General features: G+C 53.0%; 1 protein-coding gene across 6 annotated transcripts; it reads right to left on the bottom strand.

The window, feature by feature from the left end:
• Window positions 1–607: 607 nt before the first annotated feature.
• On the bottom strand, window positions 608–22,133 carry TCOF1 (treacle ribosome biogenesis factor 1). 6 transcript variants are annotated; one of them, XM_063349193.1, is made up of 18 exons: window positions 21,972–22,133; window positions 21,350–21,405; window positions 18,437–18,579; window positions 17,619–17,725; window positions 16,996–17,341; window positions 16,075–16,169; window positions 15,406–15,630; window positions 14,481–14,750; window positions 10,157–10,331; window positions 9,862–9,992; window positions 7,755–7,928; window positions 7,022–7,274; window positions 6,677–6,771; window positions 5,705–5,933; window positions 4,017–4,583; window positions 2,224–2,324; window positions 1,639–1,675; window positions 608–1,177 (listed from the first exon to the last, which is right to left on the bottom strand). In XM_063349193.1, the coding sequence occupies exons 1-17, from the start codon at window positions 22,080–22,082 to the stop codon at window positions 1,643–1,645; spliced, it is 3,111 nt and encodes a 1,036-aa protein (XP_063205263.1). In that variant the 5' UTR covers window positions 22,083–22,133; the 3' UTR covers window positions 608–1,177; window positions 1,639–1,642. The 6 variants fall into 6 exon arrangements, 4 of the variants coding, with proteins under 4 accessions (XP_063205263.1, XP_063205262.1, XP_063205264.1 ...); XR_010072929.1 differs by lacking the exon at window positions 608–1,177 and adding an exon at window positions 3,596–3,829 and having other exon boundaries at window positions 1,657–1,675; XR_010072930.1 differs by lacking the exon at window positions 608–1,177 and adding an exon at window positions 3,596–3,829 and having other exon boundaries at window positions 1,657–1,675; window positions 6,677–6,768.
• Window positions 22,134–22,698: the final 565 nt, after the last annotated feature.

The raw sequence follows: 22,698 nt of genomic DNA, 5'->3' as shown, positions 1-22,698 counted from the left end.
CCTGTGCCAGAGCCATCTCCCTCCTGCACCCTCCCTCCCTCCTCCACACGGGGTTGTGCCAGTGGGAGGGTGGCAACTAGGAGCCCTGCCCTGGCCAGCGGAGCCCGGTGCCAGGCTGCACAGCAGGGGAAGGAGGAGGACAAGGGGATCCGTTCCCTTTTTCCTCACCCGCTAAAGCCCAGGGCTGGGAGTGAAGTGAGGAACCCAGGCACAAGCCCAGTACAAGGTGCAGGGGGGCAGCTGCCGCCAAGGCAGGTGATGGACAAGCCTGCTCTCAGCACCGGCCTCTACACGGCCTTTTAGTAATGAAAAAACTTACAAACCCAACACTAGAAGAACATGCAGTTCGAAGCTAAGGAGAAACAGCATCTGCTCTTCCTTGGGGAGGAGGCAGAAAGCAATTATTTTTTCCCCAGAGCTTGAAGCAGTCGGTGCCGATGAACCTGGACGGAAGCTGGGCTTCCAGAGCTGGCCGAACCCTGCCCTGGCTCCTTGGCCTGGGTTTGGTCCCTGAACTGAAGGGCTTCTCACTTCCCTTGAAAGCAGATGAAGCCAAATCTCACCCCCCCCCTTTTTTTTTTTTTTAATATATTTATTTTGTATTCCATAAAAAAAAAAAAACCCCCAAAAACTTGTGCCACCTTGGCTGAGAACAGCTGCTGGACACAGCTGTTCAGTGCAACTCCAGGGAAACAATAATCGCTGCCGTGTCAGTGTCGGAATAAAAAGTAAACCCGAGAGGCTCTCTTCCATAGTAGCAAAAGGACTGACACCACAAATCACAGAAGGGGGAAGAAAAGAAAAAAAAAAAAAGGTAAAAGTTTCTCTTAAAAATATAGCTCTGTGATGAGAAAGGGAAAGAGATGTCTGGGTGTCAACTAGGAGGAAAGCAGTTTACGCAACCTGGCTCTTCTCTGGTCAAACTGCCTCCTTCAGTTCAGTCCCTGTGCAACAGGCAAACCGTCGGGAGGGGCAATAAACACATCTCTGGACCCCAGCAGGGCAGGAGGAGGCAGAAAGCTACACTGCTCTGCTCTAAAAGTCACAGTTAAAAGAAGTTATAAACTATTATTTTAAAAAAAAAAAAAAGGTAAGTTGGAATTCTCCTGATGGGCTTCCTTTTCCTCTCTTCTGTTTGATCTTCACCCATAAATCCTTAATCACAGGAATGCGGTACCTTTGGGGAGAGGAGTTAAAAGAGTTAGGGATGGGGAGGAGGAGAACAGCCTTAGAGCTGAGCAGAGCAGGGGCAGAGTCATCTGGTCCGTTTCCAGGTGGCTACAACATCACCATCTAATCCACATTACTTTTCCAAGCTCCCTGTGGTCAGCAGGGACAGAGGGACACTGCCAGAGGCCGCTTATCTCTGCTGATGACAGAGGACAGCAACATCCAGGCTGGACATCCAGTTCTCAGCAGCTAAAGAGTTGAGGTCAAACACATCCAGAGAAGCCAGCACGCTGCTGCGTGACATTCCTTACACCGCTCCACTCCCTGGCCCTCTAATCTAAGGCCAGGCTGACTCAGTGAGCATTTAGAGGGCACATTGTCTTCCCAAGACTGGCCCAGGAGTACTGAATTTGGCCAAGGTTACCGCCGTTCCGAGGTACCAACTGACAGTCCCCACAGGCCATGTACCTTCTCACAATCCTTCAGGCTCAGCTGTTTTCTTCTTCTACAAAGAAAAGGGTAAACATTGAATTAAAATCATCTGCATCACAAACATGAAGGACCCAGCAAAGCCACAGAGGCTTCTTGGCTACCATCTCTACAGGGCCATAGCCATTAAAAGGAACATCCTACAGTCTAACCTCTGCCCCCGCTCCTAGCCCTCGGGATGGGATGCAATAGCCTGCCAAGCCCCCAGGAACTCCAGTTTCTGCTGAAAACAGCTAGATGAACAGGGAGCCGAAGAAGAGCACTTACTCCTTGGGCAGGTTCTCTGCCACCAAAAGGGCCCCTGGGTTTGACCCTTCCAGGGAAAGGGATCTCTCCTGGGGGAGCGATACAGGAACAAGCCCTTCCTCGAGCCACCCCAATCCCAACCAAAGGTCAGGGTGTCTCAAGACTAGCCACAATTAACTGCGGCCTCCTCTGTACTGCCAGCAAGGCCGGGACACGGCTCCGTTCCTCTCCAGCGTGGCACACTGCAGGGATGAGTGTCACAACCATGGTTCAGACCAGCTCTCCCCACGGTACCCCATCCCAGGGCCTTGCACATACCTTCTTCTTCTTCTTGTGAACCTCATCAGAACCATCTGCTACAGGCTCCCCTTCCGAAGACCCCTTTTTGCTCTTCTTCTTTTCTTTTCCAGTCTTTTTTTCTGGAAGAGGGAAAGAAAACACAACTAAGAGAGGGACTAGTATCGCTAGCCTCTGAGATGGAGTACAGAGTGGTAGGAGCATCTCCAGTAAGTTTTTGATCACATCCAAACGTAAGCAGGCTTTCCAGAGCAGTAACTGGGCGAGGGCAGAGCCCTGCTACACGACAGCTGCACCCAGGGCTCCTTCCCCAGTACCTCCCAGCCAGAAGGGTTTGATCCCACCATCCATGCACACGCACAGGCAGAATTACATAGGATCCCCTTCTTTCCACCTCCTGCTGCCCACCCAGTCCAAGGAACTGCTGCAGCGCTGAAGTAGCTGGGCACATGCCAGAAATCAGATCAAGGGGAGCTACTAACACAGGACGGACACAAGGCTCGGCTCAGCTCAGCACAACCGCTCCAAGAGGCTCCAGCGCACCCCTGTGCAACAGCTGACAGACGAGTCTGTCTCCTCCAAAACGAAGGGCTGCAGCTCTGTGGAACAGAAACCCCGGCAGATCTGTCCCCTCTATTCCATCTCCCCTTTATTTAAAAAAAAAAAAAAAAAGCCTACAAGATCCAGCACAGAATCGTCTTCGATTTGCAAATGCAGTCTGCACTGCAAGGAAAAATAATTGCCTTTGCATTAGGGCAGCAAAGGGCGCGCTAGAGAGGCGTGCAGATAAGAGGGGCAGGAAACACTCTTCATTGGGAGCAACGAGCAGGAGGCTGGGACCATCCTCCTCTTTTCTCCAGGGGTTTGAAAGCAGCAGTAATAGCCTTGAGTTCAATCTCTTGAATGCACTGCTCACCACATTGCAGCACAGACACTGATCAGGCAGGGTCAGGAAGGGGCACTGTCACCCCACAGGGAACAGCAGTGGCTGACACGGCAGATGACAGCGCAGATTTCAAGGCTGAGCTCTTTTAAAAAAAAGAGGCTGGCAGCAAGGGGCCGTGTTCAGGAAGCTCTGACTAACAGACAGCCCTGCATATGTGAATGCTGGCATCCTCTGCATGCCCACGGCACGTCAGGGACCTTCTGCCTGCCATTCCCCAGCCACATTTCACCTTAGCTCTCTGCTAGCGCACGTCGCATTTGCCACAGGGGAGCCAGGGCAGCCAGCTGGGTTAGCAGAGCTGTTCTACGCCGCAGACACAGCGCAGGGCACCACGCAGAACACAGGCCTCGTGGCTTACAACTAGCAAGAACTCCTCCAAGCCCAGCACAGTCGGGCAGGCCACGCAAGGCGGGCAAAGAAGCCTCAGGAAGTTCAATGCAGACTCACCTCAACCCTTTGCCAGCCCTCAGCTACACAGCTGCTTCCAGCCAGGGTAAAGGCCAGGAAAGGAGAAAGCCCTGGAGGGACAGGTCATGCCATAGAAGATGCACGGGGACACCAGCTTGCTCTGCAAGCAGCAAGGATCAGAGCGAGTATTAACGCAGTTCCCACTGTGCCGGACGTAGGACAGAGGGGCGGGAGAGCCCAGCTTGCTGTCTGCAACACGACCCGGTGCTGAGACTGCAGAAAAACATCGAAGTGGGGTGTTAAAAATCTGGCATTGGCTTTGGGTGGGCCAAGAGGGACATAGCCAAGCAGAAAGCTAACGGGAAAGTGGGTGCTACTTACAAGGCCCTGCACCAGAGGCTGAACATGCATCAGCTTTGAGAACCTATTGTAAATGCAGCCCCAAGACAGCGATGCTTACTTTTCGCTGATTTTTTCTTTTCCTTGCTGCCTGGCAACTTCTCCAGATCACCAGCTGCTTTCTTCTTTTTCTTTTTGGATACTTCTTCATTAGCTTGCCCTTTCCGCTTCTTCTCCTTGGGCTGCCCAACAGCCCCATCCTCTCCTGGCAGTTTCCGCTTCTGAGACGTTTTCTGCTTCTTATTCTCTTTGTCTTTGCTCTTCGATGTTTTCACAGCCTTGTCTGCCGTGGAGGAAGATTTCTTCTTTTCCTTCTTTTCTTTTTTCTCCTTTTTCTTCTTCTTCTTCTCTTCCAACCCTTTCAGTGTTTCAACTGCAGGAACTTTGGCAGCAGTGGTGACCTCAGTTTCGGTCCCCGAGCTTGACTCCTCTGATTGTGGGATGGAGAACACTGCAGATGATGCTGGGGTCACTTGCACCCCTTTTGCCCCAACATCATTCTCTTTCACAGCCAGGGCTTTCTTGACTGGGGAAGGTTTGACGCTGGCATGATCTGGCTCCATTTTTCCTGCCACCTTCTCTTTGTTGGAGGCTCCTGTGGCTTCCTGCCCTGGAGGGGGGTTGTTTTCTGCGGAAACAATGACAAAAGAGAGAAGATGACTCAGGGAGCATTCGTTACGTAGACCACAGAGTTACTGGAGGACAGAAATATGCTTGAGTTTGAAGAGAAGCATCTCCTTCTCCCTCAAAAGCAAAGCCTGCTGGCCATCCCAACTACAGCAGAGCCAGGGAAAGATCCCTCAGCCCAAGATAAAGTATCTGGCAATGGATGTGGGTGACAACAGACACAACAGCTTTGGCCACATCCATGGAGAATAGGGACTAGACTACAGGAAACTGTAGCACGAGATGGGTGAGCACAGATAGAGCAGTCCCCCCCCCAGGACACCACGCCCAGCAAAGCCAGGGACTTCCCAAGGTGGAGGGGGTATCCACACCACCACGTTTAACCATTACCAATGGCCTATCCCTCAGCACCTGGGACTTGAACGTATATATAGTTCTCACCCCCTCAACAGCCCTTTCCACAACTTAACGATGTGCCCAAGAGGCCAACAGACCCATTTGAGCCTCTAGAGTGGGCCAGAGCTCACAGCCAGGCCAGAGCTCATCTGAAGGTGCCAGGGTGACACCAGAGCAGAAGCAGCTTCCAGCTCGGAGTTTTATAATTTGCCAACAAATCAGGGCGATAGGGAAATGGCCGGACATTTTGTTTCTCCATATGTCTTCCCACTTGCTTCCCGTTCTCTGCCCTCCAGACAAGCTACAGAGTCCAGAAAGACCAAGGGGAGGCTTGAATGCCAGCACTCTATAGCAGATGTTCTTCAGCCAGTGTTTAAACATTCCCTAGGAGCCATCCCTACCGCAGCACACCAATGCAGTGGGCACAGGTTTTAGGGAGAGCCCTACCCACTTCCATTAATTGCATTAATTATTGCAGTTAGAGCAGAATTTGGAAGAACCAAAAGCACAGAGCCTCAACAAGCCAACCAGCACAAGAGGGGTGTTCAAGAAGAGGGCTGTGTTGTGGCCACGGGAAGCCAGCAGACGGCAGCAGCACTCCACGCTACTGGGCTCTGCGGCGGAGACACACTGGGAACAGGGCCCCGTCCCAGTGTCACCCTCCTGTGCCAGCACAGCTTTGCTCCTGGACCAAGCAGATTCCCAGCCTTGCCAAAGGAGACCCACCTGCTTTGTGGTTTGCAGCCACCTGGCTGACGTCTGTGTCAGAGTCACTGCTGTCACTGCTCGAGCTGTCAGCTGGGGCTGCTTTCGTGGAGGCCTTGGCAAGGGAGTTTGCAGCAGTCACGGCTGCTTTCCCTTGCCCCACTTTGACTACAGGCTGGGGGGGAACCGTCTTTGGTGCCTGGGGTGCTGCTGGGCTCCTCGAGAGGCCCAGATAGCCTGTAAGGAGGGACTGAAACAGCACAGACACACTGAAGAGTCACAGCAAGACAGCCTCCCACACAGCAGACACACAGATCTGTCTCTGCTGCTCTTGCCCCCATATTCCAAGTGAAGGACCCACCTTTGGCCACCTGCAGAGTGATCCTGCACCACTCAGCCAGCCCTGCAGAGAGGCCAGGGCTGCCAGAAGAGGGGGCCAGCACTGACAGACACTGGCTGAGATCTTACAGCAGCAAGAGCTGATGGGAGAGGGTCTCCTCTTTGTTCTCGCCCAGTAAAGCGAGCTTGGGGGAGGCTCCTGGCCATTAGCATGCACCCACGCACAGCTAATGCACTGCAGATGTGCTGCACGCCTTGCACATTACTTACAAAGGGAATTTAATGGCTTGGACACAGGTTAAGTTACAAATAAAAGCAGAGAAAAAAATTCTGCTGCTATGGGCACTGTGCACCAGTTCTCCTGGTTTAACCCTTGCAAGGCACCACCTCCTCCCATCCCTTCCCCTGATGAAGGCACCATGAGCTCTGGACCCAAGATCTGTCTGTCTGGGGAAGCAGTCCAGGGTCAAAGGCCTCTCTCTGCCCCCACCAAAAGGCGCTGCTCACAGCACCGCACTGGGGAGCCCCCACTTCTGTGCTGGCAAACCCACTTGGCATGCTGTTGGCTATGGCTGAGAATCCAATCCCCTCCGTCTCCTACTTATGAGCCAGATGCAAGACCCCACAGGATCACAGCCTGTTCAGGTACCATACCTGCGAAGCTGCCCCCTCGTCCTCCTTCTCCTCACTGGACTCCGAGGAGGAGCTGTGGGCCAGCTGGGTCCCTTCTGGTTTCTGCTGCAAGCCTGCTGGAGGAGCAGAGTTCATCCCATTAAACCCACCACTGCCACCTGGGGCTGACCTCACCTACCCAGCACAGTTACTGCCACCAAAAGGCCTTCTGCCTCCAAGGAAAGGGGAGTGCTCTGCCAAGCTGGAGAGGAGGAACCTCTCTCAAACCGCTATGTGAAGGTGACACACTTCTCACAGGATAACAAAGCATTGTCCCCACCCTGGCCTGGCCAGCAGCACTGAGAGCATCTTCCTGGGAGAACTGACCAGGTTTGGGGGGCTGCTGGGGCGTCTCCTCCTCATCACTGTCTGAGGAACTGCTACTGTCCGAGGTCTCCTCTGCCTGGGTGGGTGGCGCGGCCTGGCTCAGCTGGGCGTCCTGTGCTGGCGGTAGGGCTGGCTTCCCTGACTTGGCGTTGGGACTTCCCAGGAGCGAAGCCGCCTGCAGGGTAGCAGTGTTGGCTGGAGGTGCTTTTCCCACAGGAACCGTTTGCTTTACGCAAGAAAGAGGGGAGGAGGCCTAGGGAGAGGAAGATGAAATGCATTTGGAAGGAGGAATGATTGCTCATGCCCAGGAACTGTAAGAAGCATCCGAGAGTAGATGGGGCTTGGACCACCTTCTTCAGCTGTACTGCTCTAGTTTGTGTCAAGATTAGCACAAGAACCTCTCATGCAGGGCACAGAGACCCCCATCTCCCCCCCCAGTCCAGAGATGAAGCAGGCAGCTGTGGCTTAGCACGCAACTCCCGACTGTACAGCACACTGCTATGACAAAAGGAGGAAGAAACCTGCCAGCCAGCTGCGAGGCAGGAACAGCAAAGGTACCAGGGCCACCCTCTGCTCATCTGCCTCACCTTATGGTGCAATACCAGTGGTTAAAGCAGAGCAGCCTCCCTCTCCCCTGCTCAGCTGGGGACACTGCACCAGCCTCAGGCTCCAGCACAGCCATCTGCCCACTCTCTCCAGGGAAGCTCCCCACTTTAGTCCCCTCCGTCATTACCTCTCCCACCAGCACGTCCTGGTCCAAGGAATCGCTACTCGAGCTCTCAGACACTCTGCTAACCGGAGGGACTGCAGGCGCTTTTATCCCCTTCCCTGAAGGCAGGGTGGCATTAGCCTTGGCAGCCACTGTGCTCGAAACCTTGGTTGCTTTGACGTTCTGCCGGGACAGACTCTAAAATAGATGGGAAAGAAAATCAGGACAGAGCACAGCTTAGAGGGAAAAGAGACAGAAGCATACACCAATCTACCACTAACTCCTGAGCCCTTCTTCCTTCATTTTCAGCACAGCACTAAGGCTCATATTTATATTTTTTTTCCCCTTTACAGGCCAGCTCTGTCTCCTATGAGCCTCTGAGCAGGGCCTCTGGCACAGCCAGGAGGAGAAAAATGAGGACCAGTGCCCCAGGAGTGCCTAAAGCATTAGCTCAGTGCCCCAAAGGCACCCACCCTGAGGGCAGGCAGGCAAAAATGTGATGTGCTTGCAGGCTGAGAGATCCCTATCCACTGCAGCACGACTGCAGTTGCAATCCCTACTTTGCAAAGCGGGCACTCAGACTCCAGGATGTCTCCTACACTCTAAAAATCACACATTGACAGTTAATTGGCAACGGAGATAAAGCAAAGACACCAACCACGGGGCAAATCTGCCTTCAGGTCCACAAGCAAGCCACAGACTGCAGAACAAATTAACAAGAAGCAATTTTGTTGCCTCACATTTGAAACTTTCCATCAAAATCAACGTAAGAGGGGTTAAAAATAGAAGAGCCAGGGGCATGGAAATCAGACACTGACATCAGGTCCCAAAACACAAATGCCAGCAGAGGAGGGAGCAGGAGGGATGAAGGAGTGCTCAGCCTCCTGGTTTGTGTTACAAAGGAGGCTACGTGACCTCCCTCTCCAGATCTCTGACAAGCTGGGCCTTTGTGGGCTGACATTTTCCTCGCACAACACACAACATCTGGCCTTCAGAAAGGAAAGCAAACGCTCCACCACGCAGAGAGCCGCCAATCCGACGTGAGCTCTCTCAGCCTGCCTTGCACAAAGCTCAAGTTACAGCAACAGCATTATTTTATACAATCTTGGTACTATAAACACGCTTTAATCAAGGACTGCTCAGGCTGGCTGCCTGCCCGCCAGCTGGGGGGCAACAGCCTTTCTGCTGGCCACAGCATCAGGCCAACACGGTGAAGGGTTTCCTTGAGAACACATGATCTCCCTCTCCCAGCAAGGGTGCTGGCCAGACAGGGGACACATATGTGCAGGACAAAAAGCCACCTGGCCACTAAGCCCTGGGCTCAGAGCACCAGCCAAGCCACCACCACCACCGAGGAACAGCAGCCACATTTCTCAGTCAAGGCTTCTTCATGTGGTTTCTTTCTCGGGCTCAAACTGCAGTAGAGGTGCAGAGACACCCAACCCACACACCGAGGTGGCTCAGGCCCTAGGGAGCTCAGCCACGGCCCTGTGGGACTGGCATGGAGACATGAAGAGACTCAGGTGAGAGAGCTGGGAAAAGCTCCATGACACTCAGCAGTGCATCTGCACAGATATGGGGGTCACCTCCCTTCTCCAAGGCACGGGTCTGGCTCCTCCAGCTGAAAGGCAGCAGGGCCACTGTGCCACCCTTCAGGGCAGATACTTCCAGCCTCCCGAGGCTTGTGGACGGGGAGTCCAGAGAGCTCCAGCTGCACCCCACACACAACGGTTTGGGAAGAAACAGGGGACGAGTTGCCTTAGAGCTACACAGCTCGTGGAAAGACTCTGCCTGCAAGAATTTGGCTGCTTTTCCAGCCTAACTCCCTGGAGCAGGACAAAGGGGACAGAGTCCCAGAGGAGGTCTGGGCTCACGTCTACTCATGTTCCTGACAAAACATTCACACCCTCCCCTGCTCTCACACAATCCAAGCTTGCTGCAGTCAAGACGTACACCCAGAGCTGGGGCCAGTGAGACGCAGGAATGCCTCCAAGTAAACCCGATCCAGCCAAGAGGAGGGCTCCTCTCTGCACTGCTCATCACCCACCCAACTACCACTTCACAAGTCCTGAGGCCTCCTGAGCACACAGGGCTAACAGCATACACAGCCAGCAGGTCAACAGCTTCTCACCTGCGAAGGGGGGATTATTTCCTCCTCTGAATCCGACTCCTCACTGGAATCATCACTGTTGTCTACAGGTGGAGGGGCTGGGGCCGGAGCCTTCTTCACGTTTGTTGGCTGGGGTATGGCACTGATGTTCACTGCAGGAAAAGCACAAGAGATTGTAACCATGAGAAAGAGTTGCTCTCCGTGTCTCTCCAGAGCAGGAGCTATCACAACGGTCTGGGCTGTTCCATGGGCAGGGGAGAGAAGGAAACCCACCAGGATGCAGGTGAGGGATCCTGGCCACTACCCGAAGACTTACCAGCTTGCGGAGGCTGTGTCTGTGCCACAGGGGACTCCTCTTCACTGTCAGATGAGTCACTGCTCTCGCTTTCTGAGGCCTGGCTTTTCAAGGTGCTCCCCACTGCTTTTTCAGGCAAACCAGCTTGAGCAGCCTGGCTGAGGTTGGTAACAGGTCCAGGTTGTTTTGTTAACCTCTTAACAAAAAAGAAACACAGGCCCAGAAATGTGGTATTAGTACAGGTGTTGTTTAGGAGTTTAAGCGCAGTTTCAGCTCAAGTTGGGTTTTGTTTTACCCTAACACAGCTGTTACTAACACTCACTCTATCCTTGGCGTGTCAAGATTGGAAGGGGCTTCAGTTACTGCCTGTACTGAGCTGCTGAGGAGACATACCACCGCATTTAGCAATATGCTTTTGACAGGAAGCCCAAGTGTGTTTTACCACACGAGCACGCAGGGCTAACAGTGCTCATAACAGCAATTCCTTACTGATGCCGATATACTGGCTGGACAGGAGCCTGAGAGCAGGAAAACACCGCAACCCCGAGACCCCCATTCCAAGGAAGACTCTCAGTTAAGCACAACCTCCCCCCAGCTTGGGCAATAAGTAGGAGCTGCGAAGACCTGTGCCAGAACGCTTGCAAGATTCAGAGACTATCAAAAGCACCTACATCCTAGAGCTGCTGGAGAAAGCAGAGACACAGGGCCGACACAAACATTTGGGAATGCAGAGGACAGGTAGAGACAGACTGGGACCCAGGGTATGATTGAGGACCTTGGAAACTGACCTGTCAACAGATCTAAGAACTTAGGAATCTCCAGACAACAAAAAACCCCTGCAACTCACTTGGGCTGTGCCTTTCTAGAGTACCTGTCAACACTCTGATGTCCCAGGACAGGCCACAAGGCACTGCCCCAAGCAACTAGTGTGTCAGCACTAGGAAGCCACAGTTATCGCAGCATCAGATACCCAACTGCCAGGTGAGACAATCTCTTCCCAGCCCCTCTCCCAGCTTGGGCCAGGGCTGCAGACACGCCTCCTGCACACTGTTGAAGGCTAGCGGTGGCAGAGGGAGCGCTTGCCTAGAGATCTGGCAACTTCACCACCCGCAGATTTTCTCCAGGCTCGCAGTGCTCTGCGCCTACTCAGTTTACTCCACTCATCGTTCATCTCCGGGCTCCTCTGCCAAAGAGCACATCACGCTTGCCAGGGTGGGCAGACCCCATCCAACCCGCACGTGACGGCAGCCTGCATTAGAGCTCTGTCTCCACGCCTCCTGTAAGAAGGCGAGAGAGACTTCTGTCCGGCTGCACAGCCCCTGCCACCCCCCTCTCCCAGCCCTGCCATGTTGCTAATGCACCGATACCTTCTCAGCCCACAGCAAAGGACCAAGAGGACTTCAACAGCACCAGCTCACTTGGGGGCTGCTCCTGGCCAGCAGCCGAGAGCACCAGCCTAGCAGCCTCCCGGGAGGACAGATCTTAACCACGCTTCCTGGCACAGGCTCACTAAGGGCTGCCACTGGGGCAGTGTTTATCATCTCCAAGCCAAACACTAAACAGACAACAGCATCTGCATGTTTATCCCATTACAGAACAGCTCTCCGAACAAGCCAAGCACATTTTGACTCTGCTTAGAGAAACAGAAACCTCCACAAGCGCTTGGGGAGGGGGGATTGCAAACCTCACTTGTCTGTTTTGTTTTGATACCAGTGAGTCACTATCTCCAGGAGAGAGGCCAGATTTGCAATGCTGAAGAGAGAGAACTCCTTGAAGCAGACTCAAGAATTCACACGCTCTACTTGTACGTGCTAGCTCCCCTCCCTCTTGTCCCAAGCACTGCTGTGTAAGGGGAGAGTCTACCAAGATCAGTCCCCACTCGCTCACTTCGAAGACCTTCACAGCAACGGGACTGGCTTCTCCCCCTGCTCGGATGCACAGCACAAGGGCCGCGTCATTTCCTAACTTAGCAAGAGATTGGGAAAGAGCTGCTGTACAGAGGCATCCTGACACAGCAAGAATGTAACAGCATCCACAGAGAAACCACTATAAGCTTTACGCAGCCTAGGGACTCCTGAGATCTTCCTGGGAGAAGGCCAAGGTCCCTTCATCCACCTCATCTCAGTCACTGCCAGGTGGCTGACCACCATCACGTCCTACAGCCCAGCCCCAGACGGGACCAGGCCAGCAGCACGGCTGAGTTACACTCAGGGTGCAGGGTAATACGGGCAGAGAGCTTCTGACAACTTAAGAGTCACAGGTACTGAAGTAACTCAAGAGAAGAGGAAAATAATTCAAGAGGAAATCATTTTTCCTGCTCCCTCTCCAGCCCCCAAACCAGGAGCTGCCTGCGGCTCAGTACGAGTGTGATGACTCAGCTCCCGCACAACCCATCTGCCACTCCGCTGGGTCCATTTGCATCATGCAGCGCTGCATGACAAGAGGGGGAAACAACGCCGAGCCACGTGCGCCGAGCACGTTGTAACAATCACACTCCATTGCTGCCTGTGCACCACGGAAGCACCGCCAGCGTATCGGGACCAGTACCTCAGCTGTGTCACGACACAGCAAAGGTGTGACTGTCACCTGCAAGGGAGCAGGGACAGGGTTCAGGGAGGGGAAGAGACCCTCCGTCTCTTGGGAGATGTGGCCTCTCCCCACAGAGACTGTGGTCCAAGATAAAAACTTGCAGGTACAACTTCTACCAGTGCAGCCTGCATGGGTTTTCCTGGGATGCTCAAGGAAGACACAGATTTCCAACACACACATGCGTGTGCATCTCACGCCCAGTCCTGGTAAGCAGAAGCCAAAGCATGTCCATAAAGAAGCCAAAGAGTGCCATCTTTGGCCCAAAACATCCATGAAAGAGGAAGCAGAGCAGAATTAGCAGTTGCAAAAGAAAAGCAGATCACAGCACCTTTAAGGTCAAACCAGACTGTCCCCCATCACCATCCTCCTCCCCCTCCCCCCGAAAATATGCAAACACCTTGTCAACTTCTTTGACTAAATATTCCTGAGTCTTCAGGGGTAAACATACCAATTAAGCAGTTCAATTTAGGCATGATGTTCATTTTAATTGTGCTAATCCACCCCCACAAGGAAAGATGAAGCAGCTTCCAACGCTCTGTATCTGTTTGGATCTTGCACAGAAGCCAGAGGAAGTTGCAGGATACAGTAAGCCAGTGGTTAGCATATGCCCAAGTAGCAGATGGTGAGGATGAGCTAAGAAGAGTTTGACTGGGAGGACAGGACTGTGGACACAGCTAAGCCTAATGGTTTATCTTCAGGCTTCACTCGTGGTCTCTGCCTGTAGGCTACTAACATGGGAAGAAACAGCCTGTTTGGCAAAAATAGAGCTCCCTTGATGACAAGCTCTTCCTTGCTGACTGTGGCTATGGAGGGGTAATCACCAGTCTGCAATAGGGAACAGGCTGAAGTGGTTAAATAGTTGTTGGCAAGATGGCTGCCTGCTGCTGCCAGCTTCAAATCAACACTGGGGGGAAACAAACCTACCCCAGCACATCCTTCACCTACAACCCCTGCTAGAACAGGCAAGTCTCAATCGTTTTACTGCAAGACCCCATGGCACAGCTATCAGAATAGCTGCTCCTGCCACCCAGAGCTGAATCCTCACATATAATCACGCAGGAAGAGAGCAGCACGGAGCCAACTGTTAAGATGCGTCCCCCTCCACCCACCTTAGCAGACCAAGGCTATAAAGACAAAAATGCAGAGCCTCTCTGGCTCTTGCCTGTCAATAGCGAAAGGACGTGTTGACAAAGAGCCTTTTTGTGAGGACACGTGAGGCTCTGCCCCCGGCTTCCCTTCCTCCCTAGCAGATAATAGCTGCCATCTCCAGAATGCTGCTTTCAGGACACTTTGCAAAGATCCTTGCAGCTCAGAGTCAATGCAGCAGGTCTCCATACAAGAGGCCTACGGATGCTCTCAGGAAGGGATCTGTTGTCCTACAAGCTCAGCCACCTAACTCTGAGTCCAGTCTTGAGTTCATGGTCCTCCTCTCATGAGAGGTCTAAACAAACCCTCACAGGAGAGCCAAGACCAAGCTATCTGTGACCCCCCACACAAGGCCCGCTCCAGAGGGGAAGGCATAAGTGGAGTGAACCAGCTGGTATCAAATAGGTTAGCCCCCACCCTCCTCTGGGTGAGAAGAGTTAGGCTACACTTGTTTCCAAGTAGAAAGGAAGACCTTCCTCTTTGAGGGACTGAGAAACAACATACTACGTGCTACTGGTGTTTCAAGGAGATCAGCAGTAGCATTTAAGGGCTAAACAATTGTCTTGCATGTCCCATCCCTTAGCACCAAGCCGAATGCGGTATCATCTACCTTCTGGCTGACAGGCACAGGGAGATCCTCTTCTTCACTGCCTGAGGAGTCAGAGCTCTCCACTGGCTTCGTACTTTCAGCAGGGTTCGTGGGAGCAGCAGTCCTTCCCAGCGTGGTTTTGGCCTGCTTTGGCACCGCTGGCTTTGGTGCTGGCTTCCCTTGGGACAGTGGAAGTGGTTTTGCTGGAGCTGCTTTGCCGGAGAGTGATGCCGCTGGTGTAGGTTTCACCGGGGATGGGATGGCCTGGGAGGATTTTGGAGGTGTCTTTGTCTGGACAAGATGAGAACAGCGTGAAACAAGGCAAATCCCACAGCAGTGTATTTCATTTGCTCAGACTGTAATCAAGGGAAGAGATTTCAGAGGCCCTTGGGAAAGGCAAATGCTGAAGGAAGATTAGCAACTGGCAGGAAACACAAAGCATCCTTTCATCTCGTTGTGTGGGGACAGTCTCCCAAGACGAGAAAGCAAGACCAGACATTCTTCATCAACCTGCTGATACTACCAGTCCCCTCCAGTGGGGTACACTGCAGCACTTTGCACTCCCCCAGCAGGGAAGCTAAGCTGCACCACAGTTCGACAAACTAGACGCTATTTATTGCAATTTATAGCCGAGAGGCAAATTCAACCATGATAATTTGCCTCTTCAGGTGGGAAAAGAATTGCTGTTGGTTTGGTTTTTTTTTTTTTTTTTTTTTAAACTTAGAAGTACTGATGGATTTTTTTCTTTTTTGAAAGAAAGGCACAATGGCTTGATTAAAGCTCAGGGCAAAGACACTGAGGTGCCTTTAAACACCCCATCCCTCTTTCCTCCCACCCGCAACATGACTTTGCTATGCACTACATGCATTTACAGAATTTTCTTTCCACTGCAATTCCCAGCCCTGGAGAGGCATGCAAGGAGAGGCAGAGTCTTGGATAGACGCACTTGAGTTACTGATGGAGGTTCCTCATCTTCACTGTCTGATGAGCTGCTGCTGTCTGATGTGTCATCGGGCTTTGCAGCCCCAGGAACCGTTGTGGATGTGGGTTTGGCCTGGTTTGGTGCCACTGCTGTTTGTCTCACTGCATTCTTCTTGAAGGACGCTGGAGCAGCAGGTGCACTTTTCACAGGTGTTGCATTAACCGGCACTGTTTTCACAGCTGGTTTTGCCTGGGAATAGGAGAATCAGGTGACATCTCACAAGAAACAGGTTAGGAGTTGTAATTGTATGGAATCTTTTAAAGAATGCTACCTTGCTAACTTTGACCAGGATAGGCTTGTTCAGACCCATGGGCTGTGGACTATTTGAAGCAAGCCACTTTCTCTATGGACTGCCTGACTACATCTGTGGAGCTGCACACCAATCGCCTCCTACAGATCAAAAGATCTCCCTCAACTTCAGGCACCAGGAGGAACTGAGTTGGAATAGTTGATGCTGGCAGGGGTTAGCAGGGCTCTCAGCCACACAGCCTGCTTCTCTGGTCTTGGGTTTGGCGATCCCACACACTCAGGGAAGGGGGTGTTGTCAGACTACAGCATTGCAGCATTTCCTCTTTCCTTCAAGGGAAGGGAAGCGATTTCCTAGAGATAAGGAACCTGGGTTGGAGAGGTTACCTGGACCGCTGGAGTTGCAAGCTCCTCCTCAGAGGATGTCTCATCACTTGATTCCTCACTGCTGCTCTCAGTGGCCCCAGCTGCCTGCTTCAGATCTGAAACACAAGCAAGGAGGTATCAGCTGCCGCCTGCTCTGAGTTCCCAGAGCATGATGCTAATGCAGCTTTTGAAGTCTGCAAAACAAAGCAAGCCACAGAGGGGGCTAAGGGGTTTTGCAGGGAAGAGGGCCTAGCCCTACTGAAAGCATCAGTAGCCTGCTAGGAACAGCTTCTCCAGACAAACACTGGCCCACAAACACCACTCCACTCCCCCGAGTGCAGGCAGAGATGGGAAATTCTTCCTGGCCACCCTCTGGCCCTAAAGGGAGCTGCCCAGTCACAGAGAGCTCCCTGCAGGGGCACCCAGCCTGGCTGGACCTCCTCTGGAAAAGAGCCAAGAGAAGGATCATTTTCAGAGCTTCTGTGATCTATTCCTCACACACACCCCCAACACACACACTTCAAAGCAGTAAAAGATTTCCCTAATGACTTCAAAACCCAAAACCAATCCCTTTGCAATTGGGAATAAAGAGAAGATGCTGCAGTGCCTTTCCAAAAAGCTGAAAGCATCTGCAGTATTAGTACTGCATCTCCTCCAGATACACTACGCTGTTATCTCCAGCCCCGTAGTTCTGGGTGCTGCCAGACAGACATCTTAGCACAGAATCTGCTGCTTGAAATGGGAGCAAGCACGCTGGATTCATCCCACAGAGCTCCAGAGCTGGCTGCTCTGCAGTATTCTCGCAGCCTCCCCAAGGAACAGGCATCGCTCTGAGCTTTCCAGCAAGGGAGCCGAAAGGAACATGCTGAAGGCACGGCTCAGACCTGATTCACAGCAAAGCTGGAGCACACATGCATATACCGTATCCTACAGGCTCCTTACCCACTTTGGGGGCTGGGGCCTTTACAGTTGGCGTCTCTTTTTCCTCTTCACTCTCTGATGAGGAGCTGCTGCTGGAGCTTTCCGGTGCTTTGGTTGTTACTGGTGCTTTGCTTTGACCTACTTTGGCTGTGGCTGTTGCAGCATGTCCAGGCTTCCCAGCACCAGGCAGTTTCTGCCCAGCCTTGACCGGAGATGCAGATGCAGCTGGCGCACTGGGCTGCTGCTTATTTGAGACCACAGTTCTGTTCGCAGCAGAGAGCGCTGCTGCTTTGCCTGCTGGGGCAGTGGGTTTGTTCGGAGAATGCAGGGAGTTGGCAGCCTTGCCACTCACCACAGCTGGTGTCACCTACAGGAAACACAAGAAATTAGAAGCCTGTAGGCAGATCAGGGGCTAAATTGGACACCATATACCTTAAACAGCAATCAGGCAGCAGGCAAGCCATAGAGCTCTCTAGGGAAGAGCTCTCTTGGGGGACAGATATGTAAGAGAAGGCTTATGCCTGCATAGGAAAGTTATTTAAACATGAATTCCAGCCCACAATTCTACACATGCCAACAAGTCTGGGACAGTCCTGGCCTCAGAGTACTATCAGCCTTCAAAGCCAACAGAAGTATTGCCTTACCGTAACTGCACCTTTTCCAGCTGGTGTCTCCTCTTCTGATGAGGAGTCATCATCTTCACTGCTTTCTACATTCACTCCTGAGTTCGTGGCCAGGGAAAGGCTGGCTGCTGCAAGAGAGCCACAGAGAAATCGTGTCAGGGCTTCTCGCATCAAGATGGCCTCTGGTCTGCAGGAAGGCCCCAGTAGGCAGGTCAGAGTCCCACCTTCACACCTGTCCCAACACTTCTGCTGCTGCCCTTGGGACAGGCAAGTGCTTTGCTCCTCCACCCCATCCTTCTCTCCACCACCAAGACAAGGAACCTGCCAAGATCCGTATATTCCCAAGGGCTGCTCTATAGCAGATGAGACCGAGCCAAAACTTATCAGACACACGGGTTTTTGTTAGACTGTGCAAGCCAATGCCTCCCACATCAGCTGCACCAGCGATCTTCAGACAGAGGGCACTGGCTTTGCAGACCAACTAACAAGTCATTCCCCTATCCATGAAACAGGCCCGCCTTTCCTGGCCCAACAGACACATGGGATCAACTAGAAGGTGCTCCACAGTGGGCAGCATTGTGTTCCCAAGGCTTCATCCAAGCGACAACACCCATCCCTCCCCCATGAATCATAACAGGTTTTTTCTAGCTTCAGCAGACATCTGTGCTCCTCAGAAACTCCACAAGAAGGGGGTGCTAAATTAGTTGTCCTATTTTTCATAGAGCACAAGGGAATAGCCATCACTTTTCAAGCATTTTCTCTAGCCAAACAAGTCAGGCTGCTCCTACACAACCCTCCAGTACTACTCTGTCAATGCCAGGGAGATGAAAGGCTCCTACTATTTGCAGCTTTCGCCTTCTCTTTCTCATCCTCTTCTTTCTCTGAGCTCTCGGAGCTGCTCACAGGATCAGGAACTCTGATCTTTTCTGGGATGGCTGCATCCTCATCACTCGCCTTTCTTCTCCTGGAATTCGAGGGAGTTCTGAAGGAACAGAATTTGCGTCAAAATGGGGATAAAAGACACTTTGAACAAATTGCAATACAATTATTCATCCACTCTCAGGTCAGGCTCCAGCCTAAGGACATGCAATGTCATTCCTCTAAGGAGATGGGAAAGGAGACAGGAAAAATACTCTCTAACCCGCGAGGCACATTTCTAGTCCTCCTCGGGCAACTCCCGAGAGCAATGTATCCCCCAATACTCAGAGGAGATGCTGAACACAGACTTTTCCCCCCCCCCCCCATGTCCCAGGCAGAGTCTTTCTTCCTTTAGCAGGGCAGCAAAAACATATTCGGTCAGGCTCACCACAGTGCAAAGGCATCCTACTGAACCAATTCTGTCTCCAGCTGCAGCCAGACAGTCGATAAATGTAGGCCCAGGGTTAGGGCAGTGACCCCCAAACAGGTCTTGGTATTCCATGAGGCTGTGAGAAATGAATCTAAAGGCTGCAAAAGCCATTTGAACTTCGGCTCATAGGCCAAAAGGACAGAAAAGTCAGGTTGCAGAGAGATTTAAGAAAGGAAGTGGTTGGACCTACAGAAGATGCATTGAAAGAAGGGGAGGAAGAGGCCACAGACAAGTAGTAAATGCTTAAGCTGTTCCATTGGGTTAAAATGTTAAGCTGGAGAAGGATGTTTCCAAGCTCTGAATCCTACCTGTACCAGCAGAACAGATATGGCTAAAGTTATCACTAATTTTCAAACAAAAACATATGTAATACATTTGCTTTATTACAAGGGTAACATTGGCTGGGCACATGTCCGTGTGTGATTCATACATGCAGTACTTCTAAATTGGTAAAAGCCCTGAGACACCCACAGTTACCAGAGGCAAAAAGACCCTCCGCTTTTGTGCCAGTTTAGCTTATTTTATTTGTTCTTCTAATTTAAAAATAAGGTTTGTTTAATGATTTTGCCAGTAAAGATCGTGCTTATTAGGAGTGTTTCAGTAGCATAGCTGTAACAGCAACTTTTTTGCAAGCAGGCTAGGCCAAAGGCACGTTTGCTGTTACAGAGAGCTGTGAACTACTGTAATAATCCCTTTAATAAAACACCAGGGCAAGCCACCCAGGCAGCTACGATACTCCAATGCCTTCCTGATTCAGTGACAGCTGACAGCACGACAGAGACTGCTCTAAGCATCTGTCAAGAGCGACCAGGCGCTGACGGATTACTGCATGGAGGAAAACAGCAGTGCCCACAGGCGCCGGCCCTACAGCAGCCTGGAGCATTTGAGGGCTGCATGGCTTTGGCTTCTCCTGGGGCTGAGCTGGTCTAGCTTCCACCTGCACCCAGGCACCCTTCCACACCATCCCAGCATCCTCAGAGACTAAACGTAGCCCTGGAGGGAGTCTACTCTTAAGTAACTGGAAATCTCAACTGTTAGGTTCACTTTGAAAGAGTTTCTGAAGGACGGCACCAAGGACGGCCTCAGGGCAAGAGCTGCAGCGCAGTCGGAGGAAAGACATTTTCAGGCCAAAAGCCTACGAAGTGACAAGACGCGAGAATCACAGCTCACCCACACGAAAGCACTCCAGCTAGGCAGGGCACCTTCTGGATAAACAAAACTACTGGTCACTACAGCCCTCGTTTTGACTCCAAACCAGACATAACGCGGGGGGAGCAGGAATAAAAGGCATACTTGTGGGGTGGGACTGCAACAGAAGGGTGACACTACAGAAAAATGAATTAAACATGATGCAAGTGCCCTGTCAACCCCTAAGCTTTAAAAGTAGCAGTGCCTGGAAGGGTTTGCAGCAGCACCTAGGATAACTCGCACAGAGAAAGGCCACCACCAATACTCAAGAGAGCAATAAATTGTTAGATGGAGGAACTGCAAGCCTGTTCCTACACTGCTGCGTCCTCACCTAGATCCAGTCTTTCTCCTACTCAAGAAAATCATGGAGACACAAGAGAAAGAACCAGGCTAGCGCCAAGACACAAGACGTTCTAGCAGAAGCCACCTTTGAGTCAAACACCTGCTTCCCAAGGCTGCTGGCAAGGCCACGCTGAGGAGTATCTTCACTCCGTCGCTCAATGCGGGCACAGAAGCCCAGTTCTACTGATTCCCCGATAACCCGGCTCTGCAGCTGCCACCAGGCCTGCTCTGCAGCGCTGTGCTGCAGCATCTAACCAAAGCAAGAACATGCAAATGTCATTACACCCCACAGATGGGAAGGCTCCAGGCTGCAGACCTTTACACAGGATACTCCGTGGAATAACTACACAGGAAGGTGCTGAACATGTAAGGGCTTGAAAGGACAGGCTGAAACCAGTAGAATTTCTTGGAGTCAGAAGATACGTGATGTACACTACACCAAGGTTTAAATCCCTCTAAGAGCCTTGGCATTTCAGTATCTGCTCAAATTCTCTGCTCTTGGGTCAATATTCCTCCATGGCTTTAAAAAGAAAGCAAAACAGAACTAGGGAAAAGATTTCTGGCAGTAAAGCATGACCCTGAGCCCCACGATATTCCAGTACTAACCCCAACTGGCAAGAACAGCATGAGCTGCTCAAAACTAGAGTAACAACTTATCTCCCAGCTCAGGAAATTTTAAACCAAAGTAACCTTTACCATCTGAAACTAATCAGTCTGAAATCAGAGGCTAGGAGGAAAGTCTGCTGAGCACAGTTATCATCCGAAATGCTCTGACAATGGGAAATTCCAGCAAATAAAGATCCCACGTGCCGTGCAGCCTGGCTGTTAACACACTCTGGAATCTATTTGATAGTCATTTCCTCCTTCGACTTACTTTTGCCAGTGGGTGAAGATGTCCTCAAGAGAGGTCAAGAGGGAAGGGAGCAATTTCTGTGAAAGCAGAGAGTACACAAGTCAGACACTGGCCCCGCTTTGAGATGCGGCCACCAGACAGAATAGAGGCCTCTGAGGCCCCTCCAGAAATCCCCAGGAAAACGGGAACGTCTCCTCCCCGCACACACGCTCCCGCTAAAGCCCCCCCTGCCCCGCCCCGCTGTGTCCTCCCCTCGGCGGCGCTTCACCCGCAGCAGCACGTGTTCGGGGAGCAGCTTCCCGCCGGTAATGGACAGTTTAGCCGGCGGGGCACAGACCTCAGCCCTTCTCCTCGGCCGGCTCGGGGGGGGGGGGCAGGTCACCCACCCGGGGGCACCGGGGAGCAGACACCCACTCCGGAACGGAACGGGACGGGACGGGACAGCACAGCACGTGGGTCCGGCGTGGAGCGGCGGGCCGGCGTGAAGTCACAGACCCACGGCGAGCGCGGCACTCCCAGCACGGGTCCGGTGGGCGCTGAGGGGGAGACCAGGCCCTGCGGCCCCGCCGAGGCCCGCGCTCCAGGGCCGGTCCCACCGAGACCCCCCTGCCTCCCGCCCCGCCCGGGCCTCGCTGCCCGTTACCTGCCCGATCTGCGCCTGCAGCTCGCGGGCCGCCCGGGCGTAGCCGGCGCGGAGGAGGTGCTGGTGGATGAGGGCGAGCAGCTCCCGCCCCCCGCGGCCGTCCGCCGCCATGGCGCGGCCCGCTCGGCGCAGCCCCCCGCTGCCGCCGCGTGCCGCGCGGACATGGCGTCACATCCGCTTCCGCCCCCCGCGCGGCCCGCTGGGAAATGTAGTGGCGGGGCGGGGTGGGTCCCGCACGGCGGCGGGGCGGGGGCTCCGTCGCAGCCTCCCCGGGGGTTCATCGGGGCGAAGGGGGAGGCAGAGGGGCGGAGAGGCTGCTAACCGCGGGGGGACGGACAGGAAGGTGGTTATTACAGCAACACCCGCTCGGTTTTCCATCTGTGGAGGCGGAGGCCTGGCTCCTGCAGCGCTCTGGAGGCAAATCCTCGGGGCTGATTTAGCGCTGGGTGGACATTAACCTCCCAGTGTCTGATGGGGGCCTGCGGGAAAGCTGGAGACGGGCTTTTTGCAAGGGCATGCAGTGATAGGACGAGGGGTAATGGCTTCAAACTGAGAGAGGGAAGATTTAGATTAGATACCAGGAAGAAGTTTTTCGCTCTGAGGGCGGTGAGCCCCTGGCCCAGGCTGCCCAGAGAAGCTGTGGCTGCCCCATCCCTGGAGGGGTTCAAGGCCAGGCTGGACGGGGCTTGGAGCAACCTGGGCTGGTGGGAGGTGTCCCTGCCCGGGG

This window comes from Chroicocephalus ridibundus, chromosome 11, assembly GCF_963924245.1.
Source record: "Chroicocephalus ridibundus chromosome 11, bChrRid1.1, whole genome shotgun sequence".
Lineage (NCBI taxonomy): Eukaryota > Metazoa > Chordata > Aves > Charadriiformes > Laridae > Chroicocephalus > Chroicocephalus ridibundus.
Note: the sequence above shows the minus strand (reverse complement) of the source record. Positions and strands in the feature narration are given on the sequence as shown.